General features: G+C 34.0%; 1 protein-coding gene across 1 annotated transcript in view; it reads right to left on the reverse strand.

Moving 5' to 3' along the window:
* Positions 1–6,668: 6,668 nt before the first annotated feature.
* The window catches only part of LOC142357994 (uncharacterized), a 32,492-nt gene continuing 18,960 nt past the window's right edge, over positions 6,669–20,200 (reverse strand). Inside the window, exon 2 of the mRNA XM_075409471.1 lies at positions 6,669–7,329. Within this exon, the coding sequence (XP_075265586.1) occupies positions 6,976–7,299 (324 nt within the window). The 5' untranslated portion in view covers positions 7,300–7,329 and the 3' untranslated portion in view covers positions 6,669–6,975. The remainder of the gene's footprint in view (positions 7,330–20,200) is intronic.

Genomic DNA, 20,200 nt, shown 5'->3' on the forward strand with positions numbered 1-20,200 from the left:
GTCACAATCTATCAATCAGTAACTTTCATTACAGCCGTACATTACTATATTGGCGGTGTGTTTGTGCACTGCAGGATGACAAGCAGATAAAATAGCTGAGTAAAAGATTGCCAAAGTGAATATTTTATTTTAATTAATAACACATATTTGCAGAGAGCTTTAGCATGCGCTTACTGACAACAAACATTGTCTGGTCAAAACTTTTAATGAGAGTTATGAACGCGTTGAGGTTAACAAAAATGTGTTTCGGAAAGATATGTTGAAGAAGGCAGATATTTCAGCGTTCACTTGGCCATGAGTTCGAAATCAACCCAAAATGAGAAGATAAAAATTTGTCCAACATGATAGAGCAGACAAGGAAAAAAATTTTAATTGTAAGGAAAGGGTGGTATCGTAGGTTTTAAACATACTGAACAATAGGCATGTTCGGATCTGACATAAAAAATGGCATTCTCATGAGTGTTATAGAATTGAAGGTATACCACCTATGAAAAGAAGCAGTGCTTATATATCATTGGTCTTGGAAACAGAAAAAAACCTATCAAACTTGAACCTTACTGCCGTCTTTACTTATGAATGTTATTTTCAGCATTCGTCGCTTTTCTTTCGACATCCCTAGTTCAAATCTGACGGTTATCATCAGGCACAAATTTGCAAAGATCATATACAATCATTTCAGATTCCTGCAACATCTTGCAATGTAAATTGTAACTCTTTTTTTTGCACGACTTTACGGGACAATAGTTTTTTTTTGTAAGACACCGGCAAGATGACCGTCGTGATATTAAAGACATGCCGCAGGATAATTTTCTTATTATTCAAAAGGTCTTGAAAGATAACCAACTTAATTTTTGAAAAAGTCTTGCAAGGCGGCCACCAGTAGCTTCATCTACTTGTCAGTTTCAACAAGAGCCTTATCAGTTTTTTTGACGGATAGAGGCGGCGTATTAATATCTCCAAATGAAGAGCATTTAGCCTGAAGAAGTGAACATAGACTCCAGCCAACACAGAGAGAGAAAAAATGAGAAAAACAATCCAGGATAAATAATCAGCAAAAAAGCGTGAGAAAACGAGCACGGAGTGAAATAGGGGGTGAGATCGGACTTAAAAAAATTAATAGCCTCATGTCTTAGATTGAGCTTCATTTGTTTTCTGACACATTTCAATTATCCTTAACGAATGAAGGTACGAGAGACCTTACTCTTAAATTTTACTTAAATAAATACCAAAATCCTTTTACGTTGAATTTCAACCGACTGCGACTAACGAGTCAGACAAAGAGAACGCTCAGAGAAACGAGCCAGACGAAGAGCCATAGAACGCACGGTGCTGCCAGTTTTATCCGGTTGTCTTTTATTCTGTTTCCTGGTAAAAACGCCAACAAAAGCACATACACAACTATATTTAATAATACAAGAAAAAAACAGAGAATTTATTCTTTTTTCTTTAAAATTATCAGTTTCAAAAAGCATAGAACTTTTATAAGTTTTTTAGTTTTCTGATTTTTCCGTTTTTCAAACGTGTTGTCAAAACGAAAAACGTTGAGAATGCAGATATACAAGAAATCTATCGAAAACAATTGTTCGAGAGAAAAAAGAAATGATCAGACAAATTTGATAAATTGTGATTAAGTTTTGGTTGCTTTTCTAGCCTCCTGAACCAACTATTATGCCTACCAGTTTTGAACTGCATATGATAAACTATTTGATTCAACGAAGCAAGCACAGGTTTTTTATTATAACATGATTTAATATAAAAAGGAGAAAATTTTTTCTGAATCGAAAAAAAATTGTGGGCATTATATGAAACTCTTTATTCGGAAACCTTAGGTTCAATTCAAAATTTTTTGATAAAAATTTTTCAGGAGTAACTGAATGTGGGTTACTTGAAGCGCGATCAACTGGAAACACAATATCGCAATAGAAAAAAGAGATGTCAATTTATTAAAATTCCATAGTTTGTTTTTTAGATGATACTCAATTTCACACAAAAAGGTAAAAAAAGTAACAAGGAAATATTTGCTTGCAAAAAAATCTCAATTATTATTTTTCTTTGGAGATGTAGAACATCACGTGTTTTCAAGTTTTTACGGAAATTCAATTTAGACGTTGTTTTTTGTCTCCACTATCTTTGTTATGATGGACAATTGACAACAGTTTTGGGTATTTTAGGGGCTCTTAAAAACCTAACAACACATATGACAACAACTTATGTGTGACAACAACTATGACAACGAAAGAACCAAAAACAATTGTTTTTCTTTTTCAAAACCTCAATCACTCCAGGTTTTATTTAAGTTTGGTGCCTGTATAATTCAAATTGGTCTGTTGTTTAATAAAAAATTGTTTAAATAAATTTTCTATATGGCCCTTTTTTATGTTTTTCAATTCAAAAACACCTACAGTTTTCAGTGGAAACAATTTTTTCAATTGCTGCACGATAGAGACCAAAAACAAGTCTTTATGTTTTCTGGCAATCATTTATGACTATTTGCAAAAAACAATGGGTATTTATGGGGAATTTAAAACGCGAAGAAAAGAATAGAAGTCCTGTGAGAAAAAATCAAACAAAAAAATTCTTCGGCACAGCAACACACTTCTCAACCTATTTTTGGTTAACTTCAAACTTATAATTCCCTTATCGAAAAGTTCATTGAAATACAGGCAATTAGAATCCAAAGCGTGAATTAATTGTTAAACACAAGAACAATTAGCAGGCCAGCTAGAAAAAAAACAAAAACAAATAACTTCACCTCATCTTCTATTGACTCTTTGAATTGAGCTGTGGCCGGCACAATGCTGGAATAGCTGCGGAGTAGACTTCAGTGTTGTATAATAGATGGAAATATGTGCATAAATGGATTTCTGGCGCCTTCTAGAAAATTATATGCTTGAGTCTATATAGAGAAATTGTTTGCCACACAAATCTAATCAGGACAGATGAGGCAATTTTATTCAAAGTAGGCGTATCTTAGAGAAACTCAGGTGCAAAATTTTCGATAAGGGAGGAGATCGAACCCTGGCTCCTTTGCAAAACAGTTAGTTGGCTCGACCACACGCAATACCGCCTTTGAACGCTCTAATTTGGAACAACCAAAAAACATTAAACCATGCGTGAAAAAAAGGAGAAGGTCATGCTGAAAAAAGTTATGGAACAATTGTAAAAACGATAATTGACTGTCACACAATGATGCAAAAAACAAGTGCATCGCAATAATGCTGCACTCAACTTGCAGTTTTGCACCTACATAAAAACTTCTAACGGAATAAACCAAATTTTGACAGCTCTAGTTTTTGATGACTTCTTGTTATTCTAAGCCAATTTTTCGAAAATTTTTCTAATTGGATCTTGAGTCACATTGAGTGGAACAGATTTAATGAGTCAAACAATTGTTTTTATTTTTAACAGAATAGAAGAGAAGGAAGAACCACGTGTTTTTGCTAATTCTAGCGTCAAAACTGAAAATTACATCCATTTGTTTTTTCTGCAAATTACTGTCTGTTTGTATTTTTTGATTTTACCTTAAAAATGATTGCTCTTGTAGAACTTAAACTGTCTGAAAAGTTGTTATATACTGCAAAATGTATGTAATTTCTTCTGCTTGTTGATATGTTAAAGTTGTATTTATGGTAGAGCCCTTTTAAAATTTAATTTTAGAAAAAAAATGAAGTCATTGTGATATTAAAAATTTGCTTCAAATTCAGTTTTGCACAGTCTTTGACAAACAGCCTTGTTGCAAGATATACATATTTTGGTAATTTATTTGGTGTAAAATGATCATGATAATAAGTTTTGCCCTTACCAAAGCGTTCTCAACTTTTTTATCTTAGCTCCGCGCTGCTTTAACAAAAAATTTCCAATTTAAATAATTTTTCTCAACAGCATAATTTTACTGCGTTAGTGAGGTTTCAAATCTTGGAAAACAACTAAATAGAGGAATCGTGGCTCTTGAGTATTTTGACAGAACCAAGTAACTAACTGTACTACCAATAAAGATATTAAAAAAGTTAGTGAATTAAGTGGGTCTTTTACGTTATTTTTTTCATTTTCACCGTAGAATAAATCGAACAATCTTTTTAAGCCCAGCAAAAGAAAATTTTTGTTAGAAAATTTAACAATTTTAATTTTTCTGTTCTTTTAAGCCCAATTTCTTTGCAAGTTCCCATGCCCATTGGTATGTTGAAATTATAATGGCCAGCGTTAAAAAGATTTATGTATGATCTCTTGTGTGCAAAATCCTTGAGACTATGAGACTAGGGTCCGGGGCGGCATCTTCAAGAGATATTAGTCAGGCCTCCATATTTCCCAGTTTTAATCTCCCCACAATACCTTAGGCACCGCCTTCTTGTTTTCTCATCTCAAGAACTCTCAAAAAACCTTAAAAAGTTTTAGCGAAATTGGAAAAAATGCCTTCTGCAATGATTTTTTTCAAAATTTTTTCGACATCACACACCGAACTCGCAGGGATAAGAGTTAATCTGTTGACATAAATGAACGGTAATTCAGATTTAGTTTATAATTTTTGTTAGAATTGAAATTTTTATACGAAAAAATGGGATCTATTATTGATATTGAGATGTTACAGTTTTCCGACACTGCTTAAAACTGAAACAAAATACCCGGACCCAATTAACATGAATTATCAGTACTTGAACATTGTAATCCAATTGTATATCGTTGTCTCTATACTTTTTGCCATTTTACTGTATCAGTATATCCTAAGAGAGTACAGCTACCACATTTTGTGCGGTTTATTCGCGTGGTAAACTTTTTTCAGAAAATAGACTGAGCATCCTTGGTTTTGTTTAGCATAATGTTCATAGGAAAATCATTAAAAAAATATGAAAAGTTCGAAAGAAAAGTTTGAAATTTTGGACGATGCACTTTTTGAGCATGACGATGACTTACAATCTTAAAACGATGCAAGTAACGTATTTACATTAGAAAAAAATACCCGCCAAAACCAGTAAATACTAGCCAAGTGCCTGGAACCTGCAAAATTTTTAATTTTTGTGCCCAATTTTTAACTTTTTAATGTTTTTCTTTCACATTGTAATGGAATTTTATTTGAATATCTACCAGTTATAGCTCAACGAAAACATAGAGCACTGCGCCGACCATTCAAGAACGGAAGACAATGCTGCAGTACCGATGAGACAATGAGACTAGGGTCCGGGCGGCATTTTCAAGCGATATTAGTCAGGCCTCCATATTTCCCAGTTTTAATCCCCCCCACAAAACTTTAGGCACCACCTCCATGTTTCTGCTGAAGCTAATAATCAATAACCCGTGTCGAAATTATAGGGGGCTAAAACAATGTGAGATTAGGGCCTCCAAGCGGGATAATTACCTTCATACTCTTGGACCATTTTACCCCCCAAAATGACCCCCAATACCCCAACTCTTGCATTGAGTTACCCCCCATTACCCCCCCCCCATTTGATGTAAGAATTTTGAGGGGGAATTGGCTAAAAATTTCCCCGATTACCCCCAAATCTTACATCTTTTTGGGGTAAAAATTCGGCGCGGGCAATCAATTTGTCTTCATAAAATGAAGGTTAAAGAATTATGTTTTGAAAATGTATCCTGACATTGAAATAGGAAACACATGTTTTACTGATTGCACCCGCTTAAAGAAAAGAAAGTTTAAAATATTGTGCAGTATTGGAAGAAGCTTAAAGCACCAATAAAGGCGTCACTCTCGTTCGCTTTCTATTCGCCGTTCTTACGTTTTGCGTGGTTTAGGATCTAAACTTGAAGTTTTCGAGAGCATTTGATTCACTTTTTAGCCCCAAAGTCAAGGATATCTATCGTATTTAAAAAAATTAATTGCAATCTCCTTCAAGCATGACCATTATTGTAGAATTAGAGAATTTTGACGGAGTCAAGGATGTAAGGGATTTAACCTGCATAACATTTTCAAATGATGTTGCTGTTGCTAAACTTAAATAACAAACAATGACCTTATCACAGAGAAAGCTTTCAAGTTTTTTCTAATTATCTGCTACATTTTCGCTTATAGTTCAATATTAACAGCATTTTCTACACAACAATTTTTTAACAATTAGCTTTATGTCAAATGCCACACAAAGTCTTTTTAATACGGAAAGCTTTCAAGTTTTTTTTAAATATCTATTTCATCTTCGCTAATAGATGCTCATAGCGATCTTGAAAAAACTACTTGTGGGGAAAAGTCTATTAATGAGAACATTTAAGTATAAGGGAAAGCATTTTTAACAAACACATTTAGAGTAAAACCAACACCAATTTAAATCACTCACTCACTCAAAATGTTGAAAAAGCTTCATGATAGTAAAGCGCAATCAAAGCCTCAAAACAACAATGTGAACAAGTTTTAATAACAATGAAGCTAATCAAAAGCAACCGTTATGGTATTTCATAGAGCAACTTATCAAGTTTCAGATAGCTCATGCTCTTTGCGGGACGCCTTCAAAGAAAAAGACGTCTTCGTACAAAATGCTCTAAAAAATTTTAAGAAAATCACACGACACATTTTGCAAATTTTTTTATGGATCAAAATTCCATGCAACTTTAGGTTGGAATATATGCAAATATATCTCATGAACTAGTACCGATTGTCCTGTCCACTCGAGTCATAAACAAAAAACAACGTAAGTGCTTCGAACTGTATCTTTCAGCTCTCCTCTCATTTTATTGTTTTTTTTTCACGACACTATCGGAAGTTCTGTTTTATTGCACGATGTGAAACAAAGAGCATTTCAGTGCCCATTTTAGGTCTCAGCCCGAAGTGACCTCTAATCAGACCCAAAAGGAACGCAGACGATCTGTTTCCAAATTAGACTCTGAAATCGGTCTGAGCTCACGAAAGTCTAGTGGTATAGACAATGGTTTGATTTGGGTCTGATCAGAGGTCAGTTCGGTTTAAGACTTCAACCTGAACTGAAGTTCATCAATCAAATTTTAAACTCAAATCATGTCAAAAGAAAGAACAATCTAAGCAGTAAAAGTTAAATCCGGTTCCCATTGGTATGCCGGGTCTATGGGGCCAGCTTCAGGACAGTCAGAGTTGTTGAGATTCTTTGGTATAATGGTGTCCAATTCGAATGTCTGCTCCTGTTTGATTGGGAGGTCATTGAGGTGGTCTGGGTTGTTGTTCTTCTTCCTCTTTCGGGGAGACAGGTTGTGCCAAAATGCAGATAGGTGGGAAGAGAGAGTGTTTAAGATGAGAGTGAGGTAGGAGTAGCATTTGTGTCTGAAATAGTAGCTGCTGGCCATGTAGATGACAGGGTTGATTGCGAAGTGGATCACATATCCCATGTAGAAGATACCAGCCAGGGTAGAGATACTCTAAAACCCAACAGTCTCACTAGTACAGGTTACTCTCATTAATCCAGAAACGCCTAGCGGTTGGAGATCTAACTCAGAATTTCGAACAGTTTCATTCTTTAGGCAAGATTCATTTTTTGCAAGATTTGTGCAAGAATCTGGCAAGTTTTCAACAATTTTGTAAAAAAAATTTGAATTGGCTGATTATTAGGGAAGTAAGCTTGCTCTTTGAAGTTCTAGAACGCTGGTAGTTTTAATAATTGGCACTGTACATCAGAACATATAGCATTCTAGAATCTGGGGCCGCAGAGATGACATTTTAAATCTAGTATATGCGCGTTTTTAGTGATAGAGTAATTAACTTTCTGAATAAAATCTAAAATATTATTACGCGCCACCCTAGTCGAGCTTACACGCCTATCTTGTAAGATCTTGTAAGAATCTTGCAAAAAGCGCTTATCTTGTAAGATCTTGCAACCACACGCTTATCTTGTAAGATCTTGCATCTGCACGCTTATCTTGTAAGACATCTTGTAAGATCTTACAAGATAAGCGTGTGTAAGCCTTCTTGTGAAACTTGGCTATCTTGCAAGATGTCTTGCAAGATCTTACAAGATAGGCGTTTTCTGAACACATCAAAAAAATTAAGCAACAAAGAGAAACGGAATAAAAACGTACTTAAAAACTTTGTTTTGATTGTTTAACTAAAAGCTGTGAATTAAAAGGCAAAATTATGTTAAAATTATGGTTCCAATGGAATTTTTTTTAGTTCTGCACCCGAGTGTTAAGAGCTGTGAACAAATATGGTTGCTATTAATATTTGAGAAGACCACTGAAACAATTATTTGAAAATATTTCTCGAGTAGAGTAATTCAAATACCTTATTTACGGTGAAGTTGATATGAAACTTCTTGTTCAGGCCCGAGAGCAAAATTAATTTCCGGCGAGAAAATTAAGGCCTTGATTTTCTTCTTTAAGCTATGTGACAGCCTCAGTAGAAGTGACATTCTGCCATAGAACAAGATTGCAACCGATTGGAAGTTCGACACAATTGACCATTTACGATTTTCACCATGCGAGTAATTAATCACTGAAAAACGTTGTATTATCGCAATGCAAAACGTATTATTGACTTTTTTGTAGTAACTATGTGCTCTATCACTATCAATTGGCTACCTACAGTTGATTTTTGAGGTACTTGCTATCTAATAAGGTTTCAAAATGAATGGAGTCACAGAAACGTCTCATTCAATGGGAAAAAAAACGAACAAAGCATTTTATATCATAAGCTGGAAGGCACTGGAGGCGTTTTTGTCACTTTTTTAGTGCTTAATAACCAAATCACAATTTGTATGAACAGAATAATTTATTAAAATGATCATTCAAAAAATGTTGTTGAGACGAGTAATTCAAATACCTTATTTTTGGTGAAGTTGATATGAAACTTTCTGTTTGGGCCCGAGAGCAAAATTAATTTCCGGCGAGAAAATTAAGGCCTTGATTTTCTTCTTTAATCTATGTGAAAGCCTCAGTAGAAGTGACATTCTGCCATAGAACAAGATTGCAACCGATTGGAAGCTCGACACAATTGACCATTTACGATTTTCACCATGCGAGTATTTAATCACTGAAAAACGTTGTATTATCGCAATGCAAAACGTATTATTGACTTTTTTGTAGTAACTATGTGCTCTATCACTATCAATTGGCTACCTACAGTTGATTTTTGAGGTACTTGCTATCTAATAAGGTTTCAAAATAAATGGAGTCACAGAAACGTCTCATTCAATGGAAAAAAAAACGAACAAAGCATTTTATATCATAAGCTGGAAGGCACTGGAGGCGTTTTTGTCACTTTTTTTAGTGCTTAATAACCAAATCACAATTTGTATGAACAGAATAATTTATTAAAACGATCATTCAAAAAATGTTGTTGAGACGAGTAATTCAAATACCTTATTTTTGGTGAAGTTGATATGAAACTTTCTGTTTGGGCCCGAGAGCAAAATTAATTTCCGGCGAGAAAATTAAGGCCTTGATTTTCTTCTTTAAGCTATGTGACAGCCTTAGTAGAAGTGACATTCTGCCATAGAACAAGGTTGCAACCGATTGGAAGTTCGACAAAATTGACCATTTACGATTTTCACCATGCGAGTAATTAAACACTGAAAAACGTTGTATTATCGCAATGCAAAACGTATTATTGACTTTTTTGTAGTAACTATGTGCTCTATCACTATCAATTGGCTACCTACAGTTGATGTTTGAGGTACTTGCTATCTAATAAGGTTTCAAAAAGAATGGAGTCACAGAAACGTCTCATTCAATGGAAAAAAAAACGAACAAAACATTTTATATCATAAGCAGGAAGGCACTGGAGGCGTTTTTGTCACCTTTTTTAGTCCTTAATAACCACATCACACTTTGTATGAACAGAATAAATTATCAAAACGATCATTCAAAAAATTTTGTTGAGACGAGTAATTCAAATACCTTATTTACGGTGAAGTTGATATGAAACTTTCTGTTTAGGCCCGAGAGCAAAATTATTTTCCGGCGAGAAAATTAAGGTCTTGATTTTCTTCTTTAAGCTATGTGACAGCCTCAATAGAAGTGACATTCTGCCGTAGACCAAGATTGCAACCGATTGGAAGTTCGACAAAATTGACCATTTACGATTTTCAATATGCGCGTAATTATACAGTGAAAAACGTTGTATTATCGCAATGCAAAACGTATTATTGACTTTTTGTAGTAACTATGTGCTCTATCACTATCAATTGGCTATTTACAGTTGGTTTTTGAGGTACTTGCTACCTAATAACGTTTTAAAATGAATGGAGTCACAGAAACTTCTCATTCAATGAAAAAAAATGTCGAAGAAAACATTTTATATCATAAGCTGGATGGCACTGGAGGCTTTTTTGTCACCTTTTTTAGTGCTTAATAACCAATTCACACTTTTTATGAACAGAATAAATCATTAAAACGATCATTTAATATATTGCTTTGAGACGAGTAATTCAAATACCTTATTATTGGTGAGGTTGATATGAAACTTTCTGTTTAGGCCAGAGAGCAAAATTAATTTCCGGCAAGAAAATTAAGACCTCGATTTTCTTCTTTAAGCTATGTGACAATCTCAGTAGAAGTGACATTCTGCCATAGAACAAGATTGCAACCGATTGGAAGTTCGACAAAATTGACCATTTACGATTTTCACCATGCGAGGAATTAATCACTGAAAAACGTTGTATTATCGCAATGCAAAACGTATTATTGACTTTTTTGTAGTAACTATGTGCTCTATCACTATTAATTGGCTACCTACAGTTGATTTTTGAGGTACTTGCTATCTAATAAGGTTTCAAAATGAATGGAGTCACAGAAACGTCTCATTCAATGAAAAAAAAACGAACAAAACATTTTATATCATAAGCTGGAAGGCACTGGAATTATTTTTTATCACCTTTTTTAGTGCTTAATAACCAAATCACACTTTGTATGAACAGAATAAATTTTTAAAACGATCATTCAAAAAATTTTGTTGAGACGAGTAATTCAAATACCTTATTTTTGGTGAAGTTGATATGAAACTTTCTGTTTAGGCCCGAGAGCAAAATTAATTTCGGGCAAAAAAAATTAAGACCTTGATTTTCTTTTTTAAACTATGCGATAGCCTCAGTAAAAGTGAAATTCTGCTATGGACCAAGATTGCAACCGATTGGAAGTTCGACAAAATTGACCATCTACGATTTTCACCATGCGCGTAGTTAAACAGTGAAAAACTTTGTATTATCGCAATGCAAAACGTATTATTGACTTTTTTGTAGTAACTATGTGCTCTATCACTATCAATTGGCTACTTAAAATGGGTTTTTGGGGGTACTTGGGACCTAATAAGTTTTTAAAATGAATGGAGTCACAGAAACGTCTCATTCAATGAAAAAAAAGTCGAACAATACATTTTATATTATAAGCTGGAAGACACTGGAGGCTTTTTTGTCACCTTTTTTAGTGCTTAATAACCAATTCACGCTTCGTATAAACAGAAAAAACCATTAAAACGATCATTTAATAAATTTTCTTGGGACGATTATTCCAAATACCTTATTTTCGGTGAAGTTGGTATGAAACTTTCTGTTTAGGCCAGAGAGCAAAATTGATTTCCGGCAAAAAAATTTAGACCTTGATTTTTGTCTTTAAGCTATGTTACAACCTCAGTAGAAGTGCCATTCAGCTATAGAACAAGATTAAAACGGACTGGAAGTTCGACAAAATTGACCATCTACGATTTTCACCATGCGCGTAGTTAAACAGTGAAAAACTTTGTATTATCGCAATGCAAAACGTATTATTGACTTTTTTTGTAGTAACTATGTGCTCTATCACTATCAATTGGCTACTTAAAATGGGTTTTTGGGGTACTTGGGACCTAATAAGTTTTTAAAATGAATAGAGTCACAGAAACGTCTCATTCAATGAAAAAAAAGTCGAACAATACATTTTATATTATAAGCTGGAAGACACTGGAGGCTTTTTGTCACCTTTTTTAGTGCTTAATAACCAATTCACGCTTCGTATAAACAGAAAAAACCATTAAAACGATCATTTAATAAATTTTCTTGGGACGATTATTCCAAATACCTTATTTTCGGTGAAGTTGGTATGAAACTTTCTGTTTAGGCCAGAGAGCAAAATTGATTTCCGGCAAAAAAAATTTAGACCTTGATTTTTGTCTTTAAGCTATGTTACAACCTCAGTAGAAGTGCCATTCAGCTATAGAACAAGATTAAAACGGACTGGAAGGTCGACAAAATTGACCATTTACGATTTTCGCCAGGTGCGTAATGAAACAGTGAAAAACGTTGTATAATCGCAATGAAAACATATTATTGACTTTTTTGCAGTAACTTTGTGCTCTATTAGTATCAACTGGTTAGTGTTAGTTGGTTCTTGGGGTACTTGCTACCTAATATGGTTTTAACATGAATGGAGTCACAGAAACGTCTCATTCAATGAAAAAAAGTCGAACGAAAAGTTTTATACCATAAGCTGGAATGCACTTTAGGCCATTTTGTCACCTTTTTTAGTGCTCAATAACCAATTCACATTTTGTATGAATAGAATAAACCTTTAAAACGATCATTTAAAAAAATTTCGTGGGACGATTAATCCAAGTACCTTATTTTCGGTGAAGTTGGTATGAAACTTTCTGTTTAGGCCAGAGAGCAAAATTGATTTCCGGCAAAAAAATTTTAGACCTTGATTTTTGTCTTTAAGCTATGTTACAACCTCAGTAGAAGTGCCATTCAGCTATAGAACAAGATTAAAACGGACTGGAAGGTCGACAAAATTGACCATTTACGATTTTCGCCAGGTGCGTAATGAAACAGTGAAAAACGTTGTATAATCGCAATGAAAACATATTATTGACTTTTTTGCAGTAACTTTGTGCTCTATTAGTATCAACTGGTTAGTGTTAGTTGGTTCTTGGGGTACTTGCTACCTAATATGGTTTTAACATGAATGGAGTCACAGAAACGTCTCATTCAATGAAAAAAAGTCGAACGAAAAGTTTTATACCATAAGCTGGAATGCACTTTAGGCCATTTTGTCACCTTTTTTAGTGCTTAATAACCAATTCACATTTTGTATGAATAGAATAAAGCTTTAAAACGATCATTTAAAAAAATTTCGTGGGACGATTAATCCAAGTACCTTATTTTCGGTGAAGTTGGTATGAAACTTTCTGTTTAGGCCAGAGAGCAAAATTGATTTCCGGCAAAAAAATTTTAGACCTTGATTTTCGTCTTTAGGCTATGTTACAGCCTCAGTAGAAGTGCCATTCTGCAATAGAACAAGATTAAAACGGATTGGAAGGTCGACAAAGTTGACCATTTACGATTTTCGCCAGGTGCGTAATGAAACAGTGAAAAACGTTGTATTATCGCAAAGAAAAATTCATTATTGACTTTTGGGAGTAACTATGCGTTTTATCACTACCAATTGGTTATTTGCAGTTGGTTTTTGGGGTACTTGCTACCTAATATGTTTTTAAAATGAATGGAGTGACAGAAACGTCTCAATCAATGAAAAAAAAGTAGAACAAAACATTTTATATCATAAGCTGGAAGACACTGGAGGCTTTTTTGTCACCTTTTTTAGTGCTTAATAAGCATTTCACACTTTGTGTGAATAGAATAAACCATTAAAACGATCATTTAAATCATTTTTTTTTGAGGCGAGTAATTCAAATACCTTATTTTCGGTGAAGTTGGTATGAAACTTTCCGTTTAGGCCAGAGAGCAAAATTGATTTCCGGCAAAAAAAATTTAGACCTTGATTTTCGTCTTTAAGCTATGTTACAGCCTCAGTAGAACTGCCATTCTGCTATAGAACAGGATTAAAAAAGATTGGAAGGTTGACAAAATTGACCATTTACGATTTTCGCCAGGTGCGTAATGAAACAGTGAAAAACGTTGTATTATCGCAATGAAAAATTCATTATTGACTTTTTGGAGTAACTATGCGTTTTATCACTACCAATTGGTTATTTGCAGTTGGTTTTTGGGGTACTTGCTACCTAATATGGTTTTAAAATGAATGGAGTGACAGAAACGTCTCAATCAATGAAAAAAAAGTAGAACAAAACATCATATATCATAAGCTGGAAGACACTGGAGGCTTTTTTGTCACCTTTTTTAGTGCTTAATAAGATATTCACACTTTATGTGAATAGAATAAACCATTAAAACGATCATTTAAGTCATTTTTTTTGAGGCGAGTAATTCAAATACCTTATTTTCGGTGAAGTTGGTATGAAACTTTCTGTTTAGGCCAGAGAGCAAAATTGATTTCCGGCAAAAAAAATTTAGACCTTGATTTTCGTCTTTAAGCTATGTTACAGCCTCAGTAGAACTGCCATTCTGCTATAGAACAGGATTAAAAAAGATTGGAAGGTTGACAAAATTGACCATTTACGATTTTCGCCAGGTGCGTAATGAAACAGTGAAAAACGTTGTATAATCGCAATGGAAAACGTATTATTGACTTTTTTGCAGTAACTCTGTGCTCTATTAGTATCAACTTGTTAGTTTTTGTTGGTTGTTGGGGTACTTGCTACTAAATATGATTTCAAAATGAATGGAGTCACAGAAACGTCTCATTCATTGAAAAAACAGTCGAACAAAACGTTTTGTATCATAAGCTGGAATGCATTTTAGGCCATTTTGTCACCTTTTTTAGTGCTTAATAACCAATTCACATTTCGTATGAAGTGAATAAACCATTAAAACGATCATTTAATAAATTTTCTTGGGACGATTATTCCAAATACCTTATTTTCGGTGAAGTTGGTATGAAACTTTTTGTTTAGGCCAGAGAGCAAAATTGATTTCCGGCAAAAAAATTTTAGACCTTGATTTTCGTCTTTAGGCTATGTTACAGCCTCAGTAGAAGTGCCATTCTGCTATAGAACAAGATTAAAACGGATTGGAAGGCCGACAAAATTGACCATTTACGATTTTCGCCAGGTGCGTAATGAAACGGTGAAAAACGTTGTATTATCGCAATGAAAAATTCATTATTGACTTTTTGGAGTAACTATGCGTTTTATCACTACCAATTGGTTTTTTGCAGTTGGTTTTTGGGGTACTTGCTACCTAATATGGTTTTAAAATGAATGGAGTGACAGAAACGTCTCAATCAATGAAAAAAAAGTAGAACAAAACATTTTATATCATAAGCTGGAAGACACTGGAGGCTTTTTTGTCACCTTTTTTAGTGCTTAATAAGCAATTCACACTTTGTGTGAATAGAATAAACCATTAAAACGATCATTTAAATCATTTTTTTTTTTTGAGGCGAGTAATTCAAATACCTTATTTTCGGTGAAGTTGGTATGAAACATTCTGTTTAGACCAGAGAGCAAAATTGATTTCCGGCAAAAAAAATTTAGACCTTGATTTTTGTCTTTAAGCTATGTTACAACCTCAGTAGAAGTGCAATTCAGCTATGCGTAATGAAACAGTGAAAAACCTTGTATAATCGAAATGAAAAACGTATTATTGACTTTTTTGCAGTAACTCTGTGCTCTCTTAGTATCAACTGGTTAGTGTTAGTTGGTTCTTGGGGTACTTGCTACCTAATATGGTTTTAAAATGAATGGGGTCACAGAAACGTCTCATTCAATGAAAAAAAAAGTAGAACAAAACATTTTATATCATAAGCTGGAAGTCACTGGAGGCCTTTTTGTCACCTTTTATAGTGCTTAATGAGCAATTCACACTGTGTGTGAATAGAAGAAACCATTAAAACGATCATTTAAATAATTTTTTTCGAGACGAGTAATTCAAATACTTTATTTTCGGTGAACTTGGTATAAAACTTTCTGTTTAGGCCGGAGAGCAAAATTGATTTCCGGCAAAAAAATTTTAGACCTTGATTTTCGCTTTTAAGCTACGTTACAACCTCAGTAGAAGTGCCATTTTGCTATAGAACAAGATTGAAACGGATTGGAAGGTCGACAAAATTGACCATTTACGATTTTCGCCAGGTGCGTAATGAAACAGTGAAAAATGTTGTATAATCGCAATGGAAAGCGTAATATTGACTTTTTTGCAGTAACTTTGTGCTCTCTTAGTATAAACTGGTTAGTGTTAGTTGGTTCTTGGGGTACTTGCTACCAAATATGGTTTTAAAATGAATGGAGTCACAGAAACCTGTCATTCAATGAAAAAAAAGTCGAACAAAACGTTTTGTATCATAAGCTGGAATGCACTTTAGGCCATTTTGTCACCTTTTTTAGTGCTTAATAACCAATTCACATTATGTATGAAGAGAATCAACCGTTAAAACGATCATTTAATAAATTTTCTTGAGACGATTAATTCAAATACTTTATTTTCGGTGAAGTTGGTATGAAACTTTCTGTTTAGGCCAGAGAGCAAAATTGATTTCCGGCAAAAAAATTTTAGACCTTGATTTTAGTCTTTAAGCTATGTTACGGCCTCAGTAGAAGTGCCATTCTGCTATAGAACAAGATTAAAACGGATTGGAAGATCGACAAAATTGACCATTTACGATTTTTGCCAGGTGCGTAGTGAAACAGTGAAAAACGTTGTATAATCGCAATGGAAAGCGTAATATTGACTTTTTTGCAGTAACTCTGTGCTCTCTTAGTATCAACTGGTTAGTGTTAGTTGGTTCTTGGGGTACTTGCTACCAAATATGGTTTTAAAATGAATGGAGTCACAGAAACCTGTCATTCAATGAAAAAAAAGTCGAACAAAACGTTTTGTATCATAAGCTAGAATGCACTTTAGGCCATTTCGTCACCTTTTTTAGTGCTTAATAACCAATTCACATTTTGTATGAAGAGAATCAACCGTTAAAACAATCATTTAATAAATTTTCTTGAGACGATTAATTCAAATACCTTGTTTTCGGTGAAGTTGGTATGAAACTTTCTGTTTAGGCCAGAGAGCAAAATTGATTTCCGGCAAAAAAAACTTAGACCTTGATTTTTGTCTTTAAGCTATGTTACAGTCTCAGTAGAAGTGCCATTCTGCTATAGAACAAGAATGAAACGGATTGGAAGGTCGACAAAATTGGCCATTTACGATTTTCGCCAGGTGCGTAATGAAACAGTGAAAAACGTTGTATAATCGCAATGAAAACATATTATTGACTTTTTTGCAGTAACTTTGTGCTCTATTAGTATCAACTGGTTAGTGTTAGTTGGTTCTTGGGGTACTTGCTACCTAATATGGTTTAAAAATGAATGGAGTCACAGAAACGCCTCAATCAATGAAAAAAAGTAGAACAAAACATTTTATATCATAAGCTGAAATGCACTTTAGGCTTTTTTGTCACCTTTTTTAGTGCATAATAACCAATTCACAATTTGTATGAATAGAACAAACCATTAAAACGGTCATTTAAAAAGTTTTTTTGAGACGATTATTTCAAATACCTTATTTTCGGTGAAGTTGGTATGAAACTTTCTGTTTAGGCCAGAGAGCAAAATTGATTTCCGGCAAAAAAATTTTAGACCTTGATTTTCGTCTATAAGCTATGTTAAAACTTCAGTAGAAGTGCTATTCTGCTATAGAACAAGATTAAAACGGATTGGAAGATCGACAAAATTGACCATTTACGATTTTCGCCAGGTGCGTAGTGAAACAGTGAAAAACGTTGTATAATCGCAATGAAAACATATTATTGACTTTTTTGCAGTAACTTTGTGCTCTATTAGTATCAACTGGTTAGTATTAGTTGGTTCTTGGGGTACTTGCTACCTAATATGGTTTTAAAATGAATGGAGTCACAGAAACGCCTCAATCAATGAAAAAAAAGTAGAACAAAACATTTTATATCATAAGCTGGAATGCACTTTAGGCTTTCTTGTCACCTTTTTTAGTGCATAATAACCAATTCACAATTTGTATGAATAGAACAAACCATTAAAACGGTCATTTAAAAAGTTTTTTTGAGACGATTATTTCAAATACCTTATTTTCGGTGAAGTTGGTATGAAACTTTCTGTTTAGGCCAGAGAGCAAAATTGATTTCCGGCAAAAAATTTTAGACCTTGATTTTAGTCTTTAAGCTATGTTACGGCCTCAGTAGAAGTGCCATTCTGCTATAGAACAAGATTAAAACGGATTGGAAGATCGACAAAATTGACCATTTACGATTTTCGCCAGGTGCGTTGTGAAACAGTGAAAAACGTTGTATAATCGCAATGGAAAGCGTAATATTGACTTTTTTGCAGTAACTCTGTGCTCTCTTAGTATCAACTGGTTAGTGTTAGTTGGTTCTTGGGGTACTTGCTACCAAATATGGTTTTAAAATGAATGGAGTCACAGAAACGTCTCATTCAATGAAAAAAAAGTAGAACAAAACATTTTATATCATAAGCTGGAAGTCACTGGAGGCTTTTTTGTCACTTTTTATAGTGCTTAATGAGCAATTCACACTTTGTGTGAATAGAATAAACCATTTAAACGATCATTTAAATAATTTTTTTCGAGACGAGTAATTCAATTACCTTATTTTCGGTGAAGTTGGTATGAAACTTTCTGTTTAGGCCAGAGAGCAAAATTGATTTCCGGCAAAAAAATTTTAGACCTTGATTTTCGTCTATAAGCTATGTTACAACTTCAGTAGAAGTGCTATTCTGCTATAGAACAATATTGAAACGGATTGGAAGGTCGACAAAATTGACCATTTACGATTTTCGCCAGGTGCGTAATGAAACAGTGAAAAACGTTGTATAATCGCAATGGAAAGCGTAATATTGACTTTTTTGCAGTAACTCTGTGCTCTCTTAGTATCAACTGGTTAGTGTTAGTTGGTTCTTGGGGTACTTGCTACCAAATATGGTTTTAAAATGAATGGAGTCACAGAAACGTCTCATTCAATGAAAAAAAAGTAGAACAAAACATTTTATATCATAAGCTGGAAGTCACTGGAGGCTTTTTTGTCACCTTTTATAGTGCTTAATGAGCAATTCACACTTTGTGTGAACAGAATAAACCATTAAAACGATCATTTAAATAATTTTTTTTGAGACGAGTAATTCAAATACCTTTTTTTCGGTGAAGTTGGTATGAAACATTCTGTTTAGGCCAGAGAGCAAAATTGATTTACGGCAAAAAAATATAGACCTTGATTTTTGTCTTTAAGCTATGTTACAGCCTCAGTAGAAGTGCCATTCTGCTATAGAACAAGATTGAAACGGATTGGAAGGTCGACAAAATTGACCATATACGATTTTCGCCAGGTGCGTAATGAAACAGTGAAAAATGTTGTATAATCGCAATGGAAAACGTATTATTGACTTTTTTGCAGTAACTCTGTGCTCTATTAGTATCAACTGGTTAGTGTTAGATGGTTCTTGGGGTACTTGCTACCTAATATGGTTTTAAAATGAATGGAGTCACAGAAACGTCTCATTCAATGAAAAAAAAGTAGAACAAAACATTTTATATCATAAACTGGAATGCACTTTAGGCTTTTTTGTCACCTTTTTTAGTGCATAATAACCAATTCACAATTTGTATGAATAGAATAAACCATTAAAACGGTCATTTAAAAAGTTTTTTTGAGACGATTATTTCAAATACCTTATTTTCGGTGAAGTTGGTATGAAACTTTCTGTTTAGGCCAGAGAGCAAAATTGATTTCCGCCAAAAAAATTTTAGACCTTGATTTTCGTCTTTAAGCTATGTTACAGCCTCAGTAGAAGTGCCATTCTGCTATAGAACAAGATTAAAACGGATTGGAGGGTCGACAAAATTGACCATTTACGATTTTCGCCAGGTGCGTAATGAAACAGTGAAAAACGTTGTGTAATCGCAATGGAAAACGTATTAGTGACTTTTTTGCAGTGACTATGTGCTCTAATAGTATAAATTGGCTACTTACAGTTGGTTTTTGAGGTTCTCGCTATCTAATAAGTTTTTAAAATGAATGGAGTCACAGAAACGTCTCATTCAATGAAAAAAAAAAGTCGAACAAAACATTTTATATCATGAGCTGGAAGGCACTGGAGGCTTTTTTGTCACCTTTTTCAGTGCTTAATAACCCATTCACTTATTGTATGAACAGAATAAACAATTAAAACGATCATTTAATCAATTTTTTTGAGATGAGTAATTCAAATACCTTATTTTCGGTGAAGTTGGTATGAAACTTTCTGTTTAGGCCAGAGAGCAAAATTGATTTCCGGCAAAAAAGTTTTAGACATTGATTTCCTTTTTTAAGCTACGTGACAACCTCAGTAGAAGTGCCATTCTGCTATGGATCAAGATTACAACGGTTTGGAAGGTCCACAAAACTGACCATTTACGGTTTTTGCCAGGTGCGTAATTAAACAGTGAAAAAC

Source organism: Convolutriloba macropyga, unplaced genomic scaffold, assembly GCF_964194025.1.
Source record: "Convolutriloba macropyga unplaced genomic scaffold, txConMacr16.3 SCAFFOLD_759, whole genome shotgun sequence".
Classification (NCBI taxonomy): domain Eukaryota; kingdom Metazoa; phylum Xenacoelomorpha; order Acoela; family Convolutidae; genus Convolutriloba; species Convolutriloba macropyga.